Here is a 20,409-nt window from a genome sequence, read left to right as displayed (position 1 = left end):
TTAGAGTGGCGCTTTATTAGAGGTGACATTCAAGTAAAGGGTGGCTTGTATTTTTTAAACACCTTGTCAGAATGTTGAGAAGATAAATTTAACCCTTTCACGGGTAAATCGAATGTTATCCATGTTTTGCACTCTACTTCGGGCGGTGCAACATTAACCCTTTTAGATGCAAGAATTTTGCTAACTCACCTCCAACTTGTGGCATATATTTAAATAGATATGCACGAGGATGATAATACACGTCTCTATCAGTTGATATCTATTGCTCGCCATTAACCTATGATGATCTTATAGCCTGCGTTACAATTTGTTGGAGCCTTAGAGTTTTTTATTTCATTTTGAAGTTGAAGGCATATTTTAATTTTATACTTATATTTAACAATGTTGCATAAAATTTTATTGACTGCATCAATATCTTTGTTACAGTTCGCAGTAACAGTTAAAACAGGAGTTACGAGTGTCAATCCATTGTAAGCTGAGTTCAGATTACCGCAATCATACTATAAAATAATATGCTATAAGTCTGAAAATATATAAGTTATGTAATAATAAGATGTCAAATGATATAAATATATATTTAAGCACAAGTGACCTAAACAAACCATAATTATAATGCATGCAAAGACAAAAATTGACTTTTTTTTAAACAAAAATATTTGCATCGTTTGCTCGGCAAGTTGCGTTCTGATTGTTGCTTTCATTTGGAACTATTTCATAATCTTCTATCTGTTCTATACCTTCCAGTGTCTGCTGACCTGAACTTTTCTTCTGCTTTGTTGAACTAGTTGATAGTAGCGTCCAAACTATTTTTAGTAGAGCAAAACTTTTACGTGTTGTTATCTGAAAAACTTTTCACAAAAATAATGATAAATTTTTAGCCTGGTTAGTGCTTAGCACAAATCATCCAAAGCATCGTAATTGCTAAAATGATTTTCGCATACGTCGTTGAAGTATCAAAACCCTGTTAAACAAAGAACTACTATTAGCATAATACAGTTACTAATTATTTCTATGGTGTTGCAATCAAAGTTTTTAAGGAAAAAACCTAAAGACTTGGAGTTGAAAAACGGACTTCGGTACGAACAAAAAACGAACGAATCAATTGTTATCGACGTAATTGAGTCTTTATTAGCACATTTTTGTGGAGACTTTTCTATCGATCACGATCAAGTGCTACATGTATTATGGGTTCGTAAAGATTAAGAAAGTCAAATAATGGCGGTCAAATAGAGGTGACATTCAATGAAAGGGTGACACCCTATTTTTCAACCCTTCTCCCATAGTAGCGCTCGACTAGAGGTGGCGTCCAAATACAGTTTTTACGGTATATCAGGGATTACGTGTTTGTCACAATTTCCATTTCCATAACATTTCCATAATTCATTTCCATATTATTTCCTTCTCCATAATTCATTTCCATATTATTTCCATACCATTTCCATAATTAATTTCCATATTATTTCCATTTCCATAACATTTCCCTATTTCATTTCCATATTATTTCCATTTCCTTAACATTTCTATAGTTCATTTCCCTATTATTTCCATTTCCATACCATTTCCATAATTAATTTTCTTATTATTTCCATAACATTTCCCTATTTCATTTCCATATTATTTCCATTTCCATACTATTTCCATAATTAGTTTCCATATTATTTCCATTTCCATAACATTTCCCTATTTCATTTCCATATTATTTCCATTTCCATAACATTTCTATAGTTCATTTCCATATTATTTCCATTTCCATACCATTTCCATAATTAATTTCCATATTAATTCCATTTCCATAACATTTCCATAATTCATTTCCATATTATTTCCATTTCCATAACATTTCCATAATTCATTTCCATATTATTTCCATTTCCATACCATTTCCATAATTAATTTCCATATTATTTCCATTTCCATAATTCATTTCCATATAAGTTCCATTTCCATACCATTTCCATAATTAACTTCCATATTATTTCCATTTCCATAATTCATTTCCATATTATTTCCATTTCCATATGATATCCATTTAGAGCTAGTTTTGCAATGTTTGGTAGCCTGAGAGAATTTTGAGCCCAGTAGGTAAGAGGGCAACTGTCTTCTGAAAGGAGCTCCTCTGTTTTGTATTTTTCAAATTCAACCTCAAGCCTAGACTTGAAACCACATGATGAGTTCACTGAACCAGTTTTTTCCTTCATTACTGTAAACAAAACTTTCTTTTGTTTTGGACTTGGTTCGCCACTATCATTGCTTACCTCAATCTCTGATGGATCACAAGTTAGTTTGGCTATGTCCAAGAGACTATTTACCACAGAAGGCTCAGCAAACGTTGTCTTAAAACGAGGATCCAAAAAAGTTGCAAACTCGTTTTCATCTAGGCCGAGATATTTTGTTAAAAATTTGTTAATTGAATCTCTCAAGCTACCTACCAGCTGGCTGTTAACAGAATCTGCTAAATCAGAGAACGAGGATTTTAGCTGTTCAACACAAGGAATGATAAGGCTAGCCGTGACAGAGTTTTCTGCCTGTAGTAAATTAGTGAAGACTTCAAAAGGTGTTAGTAGCGTTATTAGCTTTTGAATGAGATCTCGATCAGTTCCAGTTAGCAAGGTTCCAGCACTAGCTTCAGCGAGTTTATTTTCTGATACTTTCAGAATTGATCTTAGCATTTTGAGCTGGGAATTCCATCTTGTTGCGTTAGATGCTTGTAGTCTAAGTTGTCCGATGTCATTCTTTAACAGTTCAGATGCATGTATCGACATTCTCACTGATCTGATAATACGAGCAGTCTTTGCCAAAACCTTTGCATAAGGCGAAGTTGCAGCTTCACCCAGTCCATTTTTTATGCAAATGTGAAGGGTATGTGAGAAGCATGACTGATGCTGTCTGTCTATTGAAATGGCCGCCGGTTCTACAGTTGACAAGGATTCATCTCCACTGTCACTTGTTTGTTCAATAGACTCACACATGTCATCATCATCTTCTTCCTCTGATGTTGGCTCCTCTGGCATGCTGATATTCAAATCAACAGTGACTTCACTCATGACGGTAAACTAAACCCTTTAACTATATTGCTGGCATTATCTGTCACCACGGATTGCACTTTGTCCTGCAGACCATGCTCTTGAATTATCTCATTAAACACACGACAAATGTTTTCTCCAGTATGCCTGCCTCTGAAGCGTCTGCAAGCCAGCATAGCAGAGTTCAGTTTCCAATCTGCGGTGATCCAGTGCACTGTGACACCCAGATATGCACGCATCTGGTTATTGCTCCACAAGTCTGCAGTCGCACAGACAGACTTCACACTCTCAAATGAGACTTTCAGAGAAACTTTTAGTGTTTGTGCTCTTTGAGATATTTGCTTTCTAAACCTATCTTTCGAGGCAATCTTATATTGAGGTTCACAAGCGTTATCAAGTTTTTTGAACTCGGTAGATTGAATTGTCTCAAGAGGACGCAAATCACACGTGACCCAGTCAATAATGCGCTGGTCAATCTCTTTCTGCTTTCTGTGGGATTTATCAAACTTTTTAAGATTGGCATGAGCGTCACTCCTCACTAAGGAGCTTGTGCTTGTATGGTTAGAAGCTTTGCTAGTTGAAGCAGATGGTTCTGCAATCGCTTTTGTATATATCTCATCATGCTTAGCCTGAAGGTATATTTTGCAGTTCATAGTTTAGAATTTTTTTATACGCAATACATATAATATTTTGGATCAACACAAGTACTGGCTACAAAACTGGCGAAGTTTCGCTGAGTAACAAGTCAAAAACCAAATTTCAAAACGAGAATCACAAACAAGCAAGACAGAGTCTTTTGCAAAAAAAACATCTCTTATTGACAGTGGCAACCCTGACAATAGTACTTTTGCATTTTTACATGAGCTGAGTTAAAAAATCCTATAATTTGAAATAAAACTAGTATAATAATTGTAGACTTAATATATACAATAATATATATTAAATATAGTTTAATATAAATATTTATATAAAAATAATATATGTATGTGTGTGTCTGATAACATCAGACACGATTTCCTAAAACTGCTAGATCACGTATTTCCCAGAGTCCGCAAACTACATCAGGCTTTCAACAGGAACAACACCAAAGTCAGCTACAGTTGCATGGGAAGTTTGCAGAAGCAAATAGATGGAGACAACAAAAGCATTCTGTCTAGTAATGGAACAAATGGCATATATGCATGTACATGTATATGTATCCTATCTGCACATAATATATAATGAGTAAAAATAAAACATTCAATGTAATCCAAATTAAACCTAATTTGACATACCTTCAGGTGTGTAGATAAATTGCCCTTCGTTTTATTGGTAATTTTGAAGTTCATTGTACAGTGTATACACATTACTGTGTATGTTCCAGAAGTGTCAACAGGAAATGCATAATGGTCGCTGTAATTTACCAATGTTCGACGTCCCATGTTTAAAACATATGCTGAAGACAGAAGTGTGTGTACGTATGTGTGCGCGCTTGTGTGTCAAATGAGTGTGTGTGGGTGTGGGTGTGTGTGGGTGTGTGTGGGTGTGTGTGTGGCTGTGTGTGGGTGTGTGTGTGTGGGTGTGTGTGTTTGTGTGTGTGTGGTGTGGTGTTGTGTGTGTGTGAGTGGGTGGGTGGATGTGTGTGTGTGTGTACGCGCGCGCACAATTGTCAACTCTTCCCGAACATGTGATTAATTAATTTATTTATTTATACATAATATGAATATGATATTTGTTTGCTAATATTCTTTATTCAGGGTTCAGGCAACATCAAAGCTGTATGTTGCCATTGCCTATAACTAAGCCAGAGACAATTTGAGTTAATTTCTTTCAGACCCCTTTAATAGTTTCTGTAATACCACTGATGTTAGCTGTGTTTGGGTATTACTATTGTCTATTCATGCCTAGTCTATACAATATAACTCGCCTCTGTTTATATTTTGGATTACGTGTATGTTACAATTTCCATAAATCATTTCTATATTATTTTTATTTCCATAATTCATTTCCATATTGTTTCCATTTCCATAACATTTCAATAATTCATTTCCATTTCCATAACATTTCCATAATTTATTTCTATATTATTTCCATTTCTATAACATTTCCATAATTCATTTCCATATTATTTCCATATTTCCATAACATTTCCATAATGCTAAAATAAAATTTCCATATCCCTTTCCATAAAATTATGGAAATATTTATGTTTATGAAAATGGAAAAGTAAACATTTCCATAATATGTTTAGCGATCCCTGCAGTATATACATATATATACATATATATATACGCATATGCATACGCATACGCATACACATATATATCTCAGTGTTTGTCTTTTTGCCTAACCAGGTGTTCAGTTATAGCAATTAAAATCTAGCTAGGAAAAATCTGCATGACACTGGATTTGATCTCACGATCTCCAGATCTAGAGATGGCGAGCTTAACCATTAAGCTACACAGAACGCAAAGGATTTATTGGGCAAATAGTCATTACATTGGTTAAGCTACTCGCACTTTGAGCACTTGCTTCGAGTTAATAACGTGCACTGTTGACCGTCTTGCAACAATTGTAAAGCTTGTAAAGGTTGTAAAGCTAGCCCAATACGTGGGTATTGTTTCAGTACAGATTTTAGTAAAAATCTAGCTTTCCAGATAAGTTACTCAAATTATGCTGTTCTGCAATGTAAATATGCAAGGCGTTGGTGATATATATATATATATATATATATATATATATATATATATCACCAAGTTAGAAGAACATCTATATATATACGTATATCTAGTATAGTAGGCGCTCCTACAACGTAAATAATCCATTCCAGGTACGTTTACGGTATAAGGATTTGACGTTATACGAACAGTAAAATACATGTATATTGCCTAATCCGTTCTAAGATCTTTCCAAACTCACCCCTTTTGCCATACAAAAAAGACTTGACCTAATTTTTTTAATTTGTTGGCTATACCGTAACTGCAGTATTGTTGGTTTGCATCGTCAACTTTTCTCCTTTTTCTGATCAATTTCACTGTTTTAAAGACCATGATTGCGATAATTTTACAATAAGTTGATGGAGAGTGCACATCTTCGACGTTCATTTACAACAATTAATTTTGCTTATTTTTTCTAAACAGCAAAGTCTATTCTGCAAAGTAAAACTAATAACAAATATTTTATACGTCTATGCAATAAAGCAAAATAACAAAATAGTTTTACTATAAAAATGTGTTACTAGCTGCTCGTCGTGTATCTGTATCCGGGGGTCAAGGTTAGAATAAAAGAAAACTTTCGACGATAGTCCAACTCGTGACATTAAGATTGGTAGACCGACGCTGTAACACCTGTACCAGTCGATAGCCTTTAAGTGTTTATGAACAATTGCGCATCTAACTGTTCTCTGTTGTGCCGACACATCTGACGATCTATCACAACAAACTAGAATTTTGCGGAAATTGTATATATCATATAATGTTATATGCATGAATTTTTTCTTTTGCAAGTGTGGCGAGATAGATCAACATTTAAATCAAATTTGAAAACTGGCCTGACTTGCCTCTTTACGTTATACGGAATTTTTCAAGTAGTAGAAAACAAAAACTTTGTGTAAATTCTTTACGCTATTTGGACTTTATTTCAGGTATACTTTATAGGAGCTTCTATTGTATATAGTATAATGGCAGCAGCATCGTGTCAATAGTGAGTGCGCTCTTGGCCTACAGCCTTGCGCAATGCGAATGACCTTGGACTCATATTTTGACCAGCTCAGAGCTGTAGCCAAATCGTGTTTCCACAAACACCACCACACGCATATTCAGCTTGGAGCCTAGCTATTTAGAATTCACTGGTTGCTATAAAATGTGTCAAGAAGGGAGACGTCAATGCTGTTTTGTGGTTCCTAATGCCATGGCGGCTTTTTTAGTTCCTTCTAGGCATATCATCATGCCCTTCAACACAATCAGTGCCAATCAAACTGCATTTACGTTAACCCACTAATCAAAGATTTCTCTAAAATTGAAATAAGCAGGATCTGTAATTTTAACGATAAAAATGTAAGAAAATAAAATTTCTATATTTTCTTTGCATAAGAATTTACTGTGTATCTCTACTTTTTTCGATCATTTTTTAGATATGGACCAAAATTGATTGCGCTAGAGAAAAATCTTGACCAACTAAACTTACTGGTATGAATTGTTAAATGTTACAAAAAAACATTGTAAGAAGAGATACTATTACTATTTCAAGCACTGTTACTATTATTGTTACTTGTACAGACATGCAAGAATTGATGATTTGTTGGAGCTTTCTTAAGGAGCAGCTACTGTTCGTTATGAATTGTTGAAAATTTTTATTTTTCTCCCTGGACTACTCAGCGCTGCCGTTTGTTAAGGTCACTTCAGACTGCCTTTCTGCTCTTGCGCGGCGCTGTAAGCTTATTTAAAAATAGTTCAGTGTAGAGAATGTATTGTGAAAGTGTTGAAAAACAAAGCGTAAACAATATTCCATAGGATTATACCATGAATCCACAAAAACCCCAATGGTTTGTTAAACTCTATACTGTTATCATTGTTGTAGTCACTTGCACAGTACTTATCTATAGGGGATCATCAGTACAAGAATATAGCTTGTATCTAGTGCAAATGCGATAAACAAACAGCTGCCTGCTTGTTACAGAGTTGACGCTGACTTATGTACATCATGCAAGTAACACAAAAGCAATATTGCTTTAGCTATGTATCGCAAAATGTTCATATTTATTATCCTCTGAGAGTTTGTATAATGTCCCATGCACAATGGATAAAACAGTTTTCAATTTGTATACAATATGGAGACAATTAATAAATTAGGCAAATGGATATTTCAAACTAAGGTAAAGCTTGAAACTATTCCGCAACTAAATAAACTAAAAATTGATATTATAAAACAAGGCATCATCATAAATAATTTAGCAAGCGTGTGAAAATGCATAACATACAATAAACTAGGAGCTAGTTAAGGACTAATCAAGGACTACACTAATATATTAGTTTAAAAATTATATAAATCTCACATATATATTATATACATATATGTAATATACATATTATATATATTACATATATATGTATAAAATTTGATAATTTTTGACTAAAATTTTCTTGCGGCAGCTACAACGTTGTTTCGCGAGTGGTGCTTGTCAGGCTGAGTCACAGCCTAACGAGACCTACAGCCTGGTGATTGCGTAAGCAAAAAACTGGCAGTAGCTGACAAAGATAAGTACACTATCTAATTCTCTAATTTATAAGATATGTATGTATATATATAATATATATATATAATATATATAAACTGCAGAAATCTGATTACTACGATCTTCCACATAAGAAGAGATTCTCATCAAGTGGATGCTTGTTTTAGTGATTGGGCGTGGCTGTGATTGGCTGTCCCATCTTTACTTTAACGTTCATAGAGCAGGCAGTTAACTTTGCTTTTAGGTTTTAACGTAGCCACTTCGATCATCTCAAATGACTGCTTCATGTCAAGCTCGAAATCAAAGCTTAATAAAAACTTTGCCAGTATGACTTTGGTTTGAATCTACAAAGTTGTTAAAAAGATAAGCAACATCGAGGCAAGCAAATTCTAAACATAGCTTGTAATAGCCTAAGTTTTTTAACAATCTCAAGGTTTCTTAAGTTCGCAGGCTATGTTTCAATTCTAAGAAACTGAAGCTCAAGATTTTCAAAGAAGAATCAATAGCGGTTATCTGTCATCAGCTTGATTGCAGTGGAAAATGCCGACCGAATCAGTGATAGAAGCTGATGAATCAGCGTGAACAGTACAAATGCTTCTCACCAGAGTATTGCCAAGTTGCACTTGGCACACATCAAATTACTCATCAAATCTGGCTGCTAATTTTAGGTTGGTCATGAGCGTACTTAGCTAATTCAAAGGTCGAATTAAAGTTTTTTGTCAATTATGTTCATTTTCTATGTCAAAAACGTCAGCTCAGCCTGGATGATGCTGAATTGAATGAGTATTCAGTTGCAATAACTTGCGTCAATAAGGTGATTATTTAGCATTTGAGGATAAAAATATATTATTGCAGCTAAAAACGCCAACGGTCAAAACCACCAAAATGATGAACTCGGCCATCAAATATAAAGATAACAGAAGACAATCTTATCCCACTAAAGCTACTCCAAGGTAGCTGACTCTATAGAAAATATTGACTTGGCTATTGACCCCTCTGGAATTCCTATATCAGTCTGCTCACCGTAGCAAATGTTTTTCCAAGGCAGCTTCTGGGTCCGAGAGAGAATGGGATGCTGCTATATACTGAGACCTTTTTAGAGCTTCTTGAATCAAACCTTTCTGGTATGAACTTTAAAGGATGTTCAAAGACATCTGGATTTCTCGTGGCCACAAAATTACTAACCTGCAGAGATCACACAAGTCAAGCATTAAAGTTCTATACGCAAGAATTACAAGCTAGAAGTTATTTATGGTTTCAAGGAGATATGTGCTTTATAATTTGTGTGCAAGTGCTTAAATCGGCTATAAGTTTTACTTGCTTGTGCATGCTTACTAAATTTATTAGCTGCAAAAATATAAATATAATATCGGTATAATCCAGTGCGTCGTGACAGATCGTCATGCGTAATAAGTATGTACACAATTATTCCAGTCTGCAGCATAATGGTTGAGTGATACAGTTGTTAGTGTGCCTGAATGTCAGAGTTCAAGTCTCATGTGTTGCAATCTTTTTTCTCTCCAACATTTAACCATGGCTTCAGACAGATGAACACGGCTTTTATAATGGAATAGATTCTCATCAAAACTGTTATAAAAGCTGGGTAAGGCTTACCATCACTATGGTTTTTTCTGGAATTCTGTATCCACCAATATCACAAGAGCGGTTGAGCTTTCTAAAGGTGCTCGGTGCAGTTGGGTAGAGTCTCATCGACTCTCGTATCACCATATCCATGTACCTGAGTCTATGTATATGGTCGTAGGTGAGATACTCCTCGTCTCCAACAACAACACTAAGCTCCTCTCTCAGTCTGCACAAGAAGGTAGTTACTAAACGCTATTTTATCATTTTCGTAGGATGACCATTTTGTATATCAAGTTACTCAGCTACATTTTATAATACTAAGAATGAAAGTAGTAATAAAAAGAATAACAGTAATAATAGCTGGAAAGCTAAAAGTAAAGCTATTATCACCATCATATTATAAATGGCTTCAACAACTCTGCAAGAATGTTCCTATCAGACTCATATATACGAGCACACCAGTTGAAAAAGAACCCATTTGATATGCACTACAATGATTAACACAGTTGCTAGTTATAACCAATTTATGTGTGATCTGAAGTATTGGTATCCAAATCAGGCTGCCATTTTTGTCTCACCTTTGTAAGATGTTGGGATGTCTTCCCAGTTCTAGTAAGGTAAAACTTAATGTGTTGGCAGTCGTCTCGTGTCCTAGAATAAACATGCAACGATAAACTTACTACTGATGATAAACGTACAACTGACGATAAACTTACTACTGACGATAAACTTACTACTGACGATAAACTTACTACTGACGATAAACTTACTACTGACGATAAACTTACTACTGACGATAAACTTACTACTGACGATAAACTTACTACTGACGATAAACTTACTACTGACGATAAATGTGCAACTGATGATAAACTTACTACTGACGATAAACTTACTACTGACGATAAACTTACTACTGATGATAAACGTACAACTGATAATAAACTTACTACTGACATAAATGTACAACTGATGATAAACATACTATCGACAATAAACTTACTACTGACGATAAACGTACAACTGACGATAAACTTACTACTGACATAGACGTACAACTGATGATAAACATACTGATAGTTTTTAGTTGAGCTAATATGCCATACATATACAAAATTGATAAAAACAATTTGTTGATTTTATGAGTCACAAAGTGGCTAAAAACCCACCAGATATTAGCACACTTATCAATCTATTATTAGTAAACTAGAGGTTCCTATAACATATACCTTCTATAACTTTAATTCCCAATAACGTAAAAAATTTATGTGAGGTTTTTGCTTCGTATTATGTAAAAAATTCCATATAACGTAAAGTGTCAAATCGAGCGAGTTCTCTAATTCGATTGTAATGTTAATGTATCTTGCCACACTTGCGAAAAAAAACCGACCTGTGTATAGCGTCAGATCTTCTATATACACTACATATACAGCTTCCATGAGATTCTAGTTCGCCGTGATAGATCGTCAGATTTTTCAACAAAACAGAGCATAGATAGCTACGCAATTGTTCATATATACTTGAAGGAAATTGATTGGTGCAGGTGTTACAGCATCGGTCCACCAATCTGAACCTCATAAGTTGAAGTATCGTCGAAAGTTCTGTTATATCCTAACATTGACCCCCGGATACAGATAGACGAAGAACTGGTAGTACCATTTTTATAAAAGAAATATTTTGTTGTTTTACTTTATTGTAGATGTATAAAATATTTGTTTTTAGTTTTGCTTCGCAAAATAGACTTTGCTATTTAGAAAAAATGAGCAAATATTTGTAAATGAACGTCAAAAAGGCGCGCTTTCCATCAATTTATTGTGAGATTACCGCAATCACGGTCTATAAAACCAGTGAAATTGATTCGCAAAAAGGAACAAAGTTGACGGTGCAAACCCTTGATACTGCAGTTATGATACAGCCTATAAATTAAAACAAATAAATCAAGTTTTTTCTTTTTGTATGGCCGAAGGGGTGAGTTTGAAAAGATCTAGGAATGAATTAGGCAATTTATATGTATTTTATTGTTATAAAGTAAAAACCCTATAATGTAAACGTTCTTGGAACGAACTATTTATGTTGTAGGAGCGCTGCTGTATTTAGGTTAGACAGAAGGGCGAGTTGTTATTACTCAATATATTATATTTTATTATTATAGATTGACTAAAAATAGAATAAAGATCTGATGTTGGAGCAATTTTCAAATGATTAACAAATATAAAACTTCCACAACCACAATAGTAAATACTTTTCAAATGTTATATTCTATGCAAACATATGGTCTTCAAAGACATATTAGTGAAAACTGCAACTACCCGAGCCCCTTTGTTGTAAAAATACAAACTGCACAAGCGCATCCGTTATCCAATTCTTAACTTCAAATTGTTTAGTAATGATAGCGAAACTTAAATTTTAGCTGAAATATGTTATTATTACTGTAGAATACATAATGCACTGGCAAATGGCTAAAACTTACCAGCTATGAAAAAGTTAATAAAGTCATCGATTATGTTTTCCTTGTTCAGGCCAGATCCTTCGACTAAAAGAATAAACCGACTTCTATGAGCCACATGAGCACGGTGATATTGCAGCCCCATAAAAGAAGCTCACAGATTTCATGGATAGTTCATGTCCCACTACTAACTCTGAGATGTTTTGATGGAGTGAGTTAAGACATCCAGTGGCACCTCCTGTCCGAGTCTCATTGCTGCCTCACGATTTTCAATCAACTCTTTGCCAACGTTTCTCAGAAACATCAAAGCTTCTCTCGACTTTTTATAAAAAGCCCATTTCCAAGGATTCATCTTAAAAATAAAATGACTCCAATAGACGATGAGTGAGATGTCACGTGACTCCAATGGACGATGAGTAAACGAATAAACAGAATAAACGTTATACTTACCCCAAAGTCGAATTTAAACAGCTGAGCGTACATCGCTGCCAATATTGTGTCTATAGCGACTGCAAATTGGTTGCTGTCATTGTTGATGCTGTTGATGTTCATTCCAAATGCAACCTGTGACAGCACCATATATCAATGTAACACTTGAGGTATTTTAGTCAACATTTGATTACGTAAACCAGTAGGTAAACCAGTAGTTCATTGTCATTTTAATAAAAGTTTAGCACCGTCCATAATCAGAAGCAGAATTTGACAACCTCTTTTAAAATCCTTCATTTGTGTTTAGTTGCCGACATTATCACACTGTGCAGCACGCAAATCATATCGACAAAAAATATATTCATTATAAGATCAATACAAATACAAACCGACCTTAAGCTAGCAATAATTGACAGGAATTAGATAAAAACAACATGGAAGGCTGATCCTGATCCAAAACAACATAGACGACTGATCCTGATGAAAAGACGACATGGAAGGCTGATCCTAATAAAAAAGTTGCTGAAAAAAAAAGTTTAAAAAACCGACCCATTTGTGCCAAAAAGTAGTCATACTGTTGCTAAGTAACAAATATGGCAGATAATTTGTAGACACAAAATAGTGATTCCATCTATCGCTGCCATCTACCATGATACGTGTTTTTGTGTTCGCTACAGAGGCTACTTCAATATTCGTTAGTGCACAGAACAAGAAGCAAGGGGATTGGGTGAAAAAAGATTGACAAATGTCGCAACTTTATATTTTAAAAATCAATCAAATGTTGGTAATGTTGTTTTTACCAATTTGAATGTTGAACCTTATCAACCTTACAAAATACATAAATAATAACAAATAATTTATGTCGTAAATAAGTATAATATTTACTGTTATTTCTGTTGATCATTATTATACCTTTCCTATGAGGTCGAGTGTACAGTGCCGAAACTCATCTAACATGGGTACAAATGTTTGACTTCTGGCATACTTGCTCAGCTTTGAGATGAATTCATCTGATGTGTTGTTAAACTCTTGCATCAGACCTTTGAGGAACCTATCATCAAGCCAACAACATAACAACAACATGATCAAATAGCTGACAAGGTGACAGGCCACTAGTCATACAAAGAATATCTACGCTTTACCTAGAAAATTAATTAAATGGTCTGGCCAAAGTAAACATTAAAAATTAACTCGAATTAAATTTGTAAACTTTGTTTGCTTCTTAGCCTAAAATGGCTGTAAATTAATCACTGGGAAGTTTTCGTCGAAAACCAAATTGAACATATCAAAGAACAGAGTTTGGTGGTTGTGTTCTCTCTCCCACTCGATGAAACTTATAAATGCTAGAGTTTTTTATTGTTCCTTACTTTCTTTTGAAGGCTGGATCCATAGCTCTTCGTCGATGCTGCCAACTTGCATTATCTGTCAGCGTGACAAGTCCTGTGCCGAGAAATCTACAAACCCTTTCAACAGTTCATTCGTGCAAAAGAAAATGTTTCCCTTTTACATATCTACCAGCCTACCTGCTCATACTTCCATATAATTCTGCCATAGCTACCTTGGCAACTTCTTTCACAAAATATTTTAAATAATATTAATTGTTTCAAAAGTATTTAATCAGCTAAAGAGATATTTTCAAAACAGAAGTTTCTATAACACGCCCTACTAAATATAAAGAACTAGGGCTAAATCAATATTAGGTGTATTGAGCAATAGTACATCGCCTATTCTAATTTCCAGATTGATTGCTCTTTCAAAATACTTCAGTTCCCCAGACATTGATACGACTAATAAAATTCAAGAAAAAATATGACTAATGTAATTAAAAAGAGTTTTTAAAATATGGTCTTATGTAACACTACTACATTTATCATATAATTACAGGTATTTAAAGTGCTCAAGCACTCGAAGTACCCAAGTTCATAAAGCACTTGAGTACTTAACATGTCCAAGTTCTTAAAGTATTTGAGTACTTTAAGAACTTAGAGTGCCTAGATTTTTTAATGTACTCGTTTTCTTTAAGTACTCAAAGTGTTCAAGTACACATCAAATAGCTATGAATCTAAAATGAGTGCAGTGACTCATAAAGCAATAGTTTCTTTAACTTTCTCGAATATTTAACGGTTTGTTATATCTAACACATTAATTGTTTATATATAGATATCTAGCAAGTGTAATATATAACATATATTAATATATATTAGTGATATATTATTATGTGTATTATATATTAACATATCAATAATATATATTAATATTATGTATTATATATTAAAATATCAATATATTATTAAATAATACATATATTAATATATGTAGGCCAATTATATATTACCCTTTGTAGTGAAGAAAAATTTGATTTTCCAAATAAGTTTTAGTCTAAACAATTACCAAGCACTCCACTCACATGTATTACTATTAATGTAGAGTTCTTTTCTAGCTTTGAGTTTTACGTTATTTTTTTAATGTTAATCATAGAAGTACTTTTGAAAACTGTTTGTACTTATATTAATATACATTATTGATATTACTTATTTGAACATAAGAGTAGGATAGCTAACTGTTTATACGCGTACTTATATTAGTTGATATATATATTATATTTATAAATAATACCGAATGCCATAAAGAGTCACGAGGCGCTTATACAATTCTTCTGCCTTGGGATGTCCTCCGAGCAATGCTTCCTGCAGACACGTGACGAGCACATAAAATACATGATATAAAGTGCTGATAATTTACTGATAATGTGTTAATAATGCACTGATATGACAGCTATTTTTTGTGCATGAAAAGGTCAAACAACATAAAAAATACAAAAACCTCAACAACTAATGCTCAAATCTTTATGGGAAACTCATAAAAGGTGTCAACCTAAATGACTAGGATTATTGCATAGATATGTAATATTTTTTATAAATCTTGTTAATCCGAACCAATGAGGCTTCTCTTGAATTTTTTGCAACTAAAAAAGCTTTTTATGAGATAATAATTGAGCAGTAAAGAAGGTTACCTTTATGCCCATAGGATGAGCAGTGACAATCACGGCTCTGTGAAGTATAAAGACTTTGAAAGTTGGGCCGTATCTTTTGGCCCTACAAACATACTGATAACATATTTTTCTTGACTACGTTGATTTTCATTAACACCAAACTAGACCGTTTGTGAGAACTATGATAATATTTTCAATGTTTGGTCGAATCACAAACTTAAACTAATGGGAAGGGGTAACTCTAAATAACAATGTGGTCTTGCTGTGACAGCAGATTGGTTAGGATGGCACTAAAATTTTCATCTGATAGATAATTTTAACTTTTTAAGATCAAAAGCAGCTTTGAACTAATTAATCAATAATCAAGTAATATAATAATTATAATCGAAAACAAAATTCAACTACTTAAAAATAGCCTTTGTTGTAATCAGACACATTATTTACAACTAGATATTTCTGAGACAGAAAAAAGCTGAAAGCAAGTAACCGTTGAAATAATTTTTTTAGCATTGAATACTGTGAAAATAAGCAGTCAGTGAGAATTTGGATGATTTGTTGATTGATTATTGTACATCGAGTCGTCTAAACAACAACTTTTTGTCTTCCCAAACTGATTCAAGGTATGTTTACTAGTTGGGCCTCCATACAGTGAGTCTTTACCATCTTTGGACTAGAGTCTTTAGCCGACTGAGCAAATTAATACTTTGTCCAGTCGGTTATGTAGATCAATTAACATAAAGCAATAGAAAGCAACTTTCTATAAATAGATGTTTACAGAAACACTGTAATAGAGCAACACATCAAATTTGCTTGACCTTTGAATTGCGATCACATATGCAGAAGATATGCAGATATATGCAGAAGGTATATGCAGAAGATAGACAATATTTAAGGGTTAGAAATTTTTACCAAAATGGATATTTACCACACATTGAGAAGGTCTTGAATCATCATGCTATCAGACTCCATAGCATTCTTCACATCTCGCGCGTGTCCAAATAGATAGCTACAGAAAAATGGGTGTCCTCACTCAGTTTACAATCAGAATTCATAAAATTATTATGACTAAACCGACTCCATGAATGGTTTCCTTACCATAGAAGCAGGCCTGCCAACCCAAGAGTGGGGCAATGCGTGAGATTTGGTTTTGGGACAATTGATGTATTAATGATAGTATATATAAAATTGTGGAAATTGGGGCAAAAATCTCACGCATTTCTATTTTTTCTTTGTGGTGATTGCGTGAGTCTCACGCCCAATGCGTGAGAGTTGGCAGGTATGCATAGAAGATGCCTCAGTTATGCCATCTACATTTACGCAACTCACGTTCACAATAACAAGCTTTGTACTTACCTCGATTTAGGAGGCCCAGGTACGTGACAAACCTTCCTTTCTTCTCTGCGAATACACCACCAACAATAACCAATTGCACTGATTACTAGAATTAAAATCATCAACGGTAAATTAAATGTTGTCCACCCCATCGTGGTAACATTGTTGACAATGCCACCAAAAATATGCATTTTATGTGTTCAAGAAGGAAGAAGAATGCAAGATAGGAAAGGAATAAGCGGTGTTCTGATAAGTGCAGCCATTTTAACTGCACTGTATGGGACACTTGAAATAAGGCTCAGCCAATAGGGAATAGGGAATGCTTAACAAACCCAATTACATAGCTGGGATTTGGCAACATCTGTCCAACCAGATTCAAGAATAGATTTTGTAGCAAAGATAAGAGGATATAAAAGATATTAGTATACGGCAAGTCATTCTACAGCAATACAGGTCCAAACCAAAAATAGAGGGGAATAATCAATGATTATCAATCAATAATCAATGATGATCAAATAGTATTGATAATGCTGTGTTGCAGAAATATACTAAAAGTCCACACTATCATCAGCTACTAACATTGTAGTTATGTTTTTGTCCCAGTCTGTGCATTTTATACAACAACAGCTACAACACTAACAGCTATGCATGAAAATAAAAAAGCGCATACAGTAATGAAAGAAATTTTATAGTAATAGACAAACATGAAGGCTAAAAACTAAAAAAGTAAAATAATGTTGTAGGGATAAAAATTGAACAGCTGTACTAAATGATGCCGAAGGGATTGTGAAAAAGTGAATGGACAGATGCTGAGCAATTGCAGGGTCAGCATTGTGGCTGTCGCAGTTACAAGTTCAAAAAAGGGTTTTCATTAACCTTATGCAGTAAATCTTTGGCTATATTCACACGAAAAAGTACGGTGTTAGTTGGTTTGTAGTATTTCCATATCTGGCTATTGAAGATAATGTTAAACCATTTTGTACTCTGTCCTATTACATAACGATATTATTATTTGTCATACCACTAAGGCAATTCTTAAGCCATTCTAGATTACATAACTCTATTATTATTTGGCATAAGCAATAGAAATTTCATTCAAATCAGATTACATAACTCCACAAGTATTTGAAGTCTGTTGCACAATAATAGACAAGTCGTGGACCTCACGTCTCCAGTAAACTCCAGTAAACGCCCCGCCTCTCCAGTAAACTCCAGTAAACTGGAGACATGAGGTGGAAGTTTATAAGTTAAACATTGAAAAATTGGTTAAAACCCTTGAAATCCATAATTTAGTGTCTACAACTAGTTGATTAATGTGGTGAGAACAAACGTGACAAATAAAGGGTGTCATTGACGGTGCCAGAACAGATAGTGACACTTATGCTGGAAAGGTGTCACAGCTGCCAATAGTAGCCATAATTTATCTTGTTGCTTTAGAGCCAAATAATTTCTATAGAAATAAATTGGCAAAAAGCGAGATTATGCAAGACAAGTGAAATGCTAGAATATTTTTTATTAACATAGTACCAACTTATTTCAGAATATTTGCAGCCTTTGTAACGCAATGACTGTCCATCTCACACTGTTATGCATGTTAAGATTGTTATCCTTTATTAATGATTGTGTTCCTTAACTGTTGAGCAAGTTAAGATGGTGTACTCTTTGATCTCACATCACGAGAGTGTCTAAAAAAGGATAATTTTCCGACATATATTTTTAAAAACTTATTAATAAATTGAAACAATCTGGCCAATTCAAACATGTTATAAATACTATTTTACGAATAAAATTTAAAAGTTAGATTTAAAGAAATGCGGAAAAAAATATTAAATACCTGATCATGAACCAAGATTTTTCATTAGGTAAATGCTGTCTTAGATTCACTGGAGGGTTATTTAAGGCAAACAAAGACAAAATGATATAAAGGCAACTCTTGATTTGAGTCTAAAAGGGAAGACAACTCTTGATTAGAGTCTCACAGAGACGGCCATTCTCCCCTTATATGTATGACTGAAGGTTCAAGCTGTGAGTAGAGACTCTTGAGTAAAGTTGAATAAATTTAGGAAGTCTTTGAACAGCTGAGGCAGTAGTGTGAAGCCTTGTCTGGGCTTTATTTCACTATAGAACAAATGACAAGCATGGTTTCATCCAGTTCCTTGAAGCTATCAGAACAATGTGGTTATTTATCTATTATCATGATAAATAGAGGCCTTTCCAGGCTAAATGTAAAGACCCGGCTAATGATGTTTACTGCTGGAAACTGGTCGCGACTGAAAATTTATGCGGAGAGAGAACTTTACCAAGCTGCAGTACAAATACACGGGCGTGTACCAAGTAAAAGAATGTTTGAGCAACTAAGCCTATTAGCTAATCTATAGTGAACATCTAAGAAAAAGGCTAAAGGTGATTACACTTTGTGCACGGACTAGGACATAAGCTTCTACTTACTAGAACTGAGTCCACAAAAGTGTTGAGTCAGTTCTCAAGGAGCAAAGGCTAACCACAGATTTTAGTTTTGTGCTATTTTATTGCATTTTCAATTAGTTAAATAAATATGTATTGCATATATAGTAAATATGTATAAATATGTATTATATATGTATAACTGATTCATGGCTAACAGAATTTTTTGATAAAAGGATACCTGGATACCATCCTATGACGCGTATACTTTTATAGAACTAACAAAGCAGTGTAACAATTAATTCACCATTGGTGCAAATACGATATAGATGGTAGAACAGGCTAATCCAAATTCATGGACCACCCTGGTAGCTGTTTGATAATAGTAACCACAGTACTTGCCTACTTGACACTCACATAGTTGTTTCATAATTTTTTGTCAAATCATTAACAGTTTTTCAAAACACGCTTTTTTAAAATTTGACTTTCAAAGTATTAGGCCGCACCTGTTTTTGCACATTACAGCCTTCAAGAATTGAATTTAATGACTGAACAGATTGTTGTCCCATAAGAATGCCCAAATTCGAAACACTATAAAATAACTTGTTAACACCATGGTGACGACAGTTACAATGAGTTTGGTTCAACTAAGGGAAAACCTTACAAATTGATCGGGTGATTACATCGTATACAGGGCGTATGCATGTATAATGTATGTGATAGCATTCAGTTTTGAAACGTCTTCTTGGAGTTGTGTCCGTTTTATGACCAACCCTCTAACCACTGTTCACTCAGATCCGTAGTGGGCGATCATGTGACAACATAGACATAGGATTTGTTAATAGCTAAATAAAACCATATAGATTTGGCCTTAACCATAGTTACTAAAAATTAATTTATCTCGACGGCGCTCTGTGCACTCCCGTAAGTAACATAGAATAATTTAATAAAAACTACAGGTCAAACATCGGACCACTCCGAGCGATCA

At 34.2% G+C, this 20,409-nt stretch overlaps 1 protein-coding gene across 1 annotated transcript; it reads right to left on the bottom strand.

Annotated features, from left to right (window-relative positions):
- Positions 1-8,397: 8,397 nt before the first annotated feature.
- Positions 8,398-14,191, bottom strand: LOC137410508 (cholesterol 24-hydroxylase-like). Its single transcript, XM_068095940.1, has 9 exons — positions 14,062-14,191; positions 13,607-13,745; positions 12,716-12,829; positions 12,458-12,617; positions 12,290-12,352; positions 10,398-10,470; positions 9,850-10,045; positions 9,259-9,420; positions 8,398-8,579 (listed from the first exon to the last, which is right to left on the bottom strand). Exons 1-9 carry the CDS (start codon positions 14,082-14,084, stop codon positions 8,442-8,444), a joined length of 1,068 nt encoding a protein of 355 aa, XP_067952041.1. The 5' UTR covers positions 14,085-14,191; the 3' UTR covers positions 8,398-8,441.
- Positions 14,192-20,409: the final 6,218 nt, after the last annotated feature.

Source organism: Watersipora subatra, chromosome 1, assembly GCF_963576615.1.
Source record: "Watersipora subatra chromosome 1, tzWatSuba1.1, whole genome shotgun sequence".
NCBI lineage: Eukaryota > Metazoa > Bryozoa > Gymnolaemata > Cheilostomatida > Watersiporidae > Watersipora > Watersipora subatra.
The sequence above is the reverse complement of the archived record's forward strand: the minus strand, read 5'-3'. Positions and strand labels throughout refer to the sequence as shown.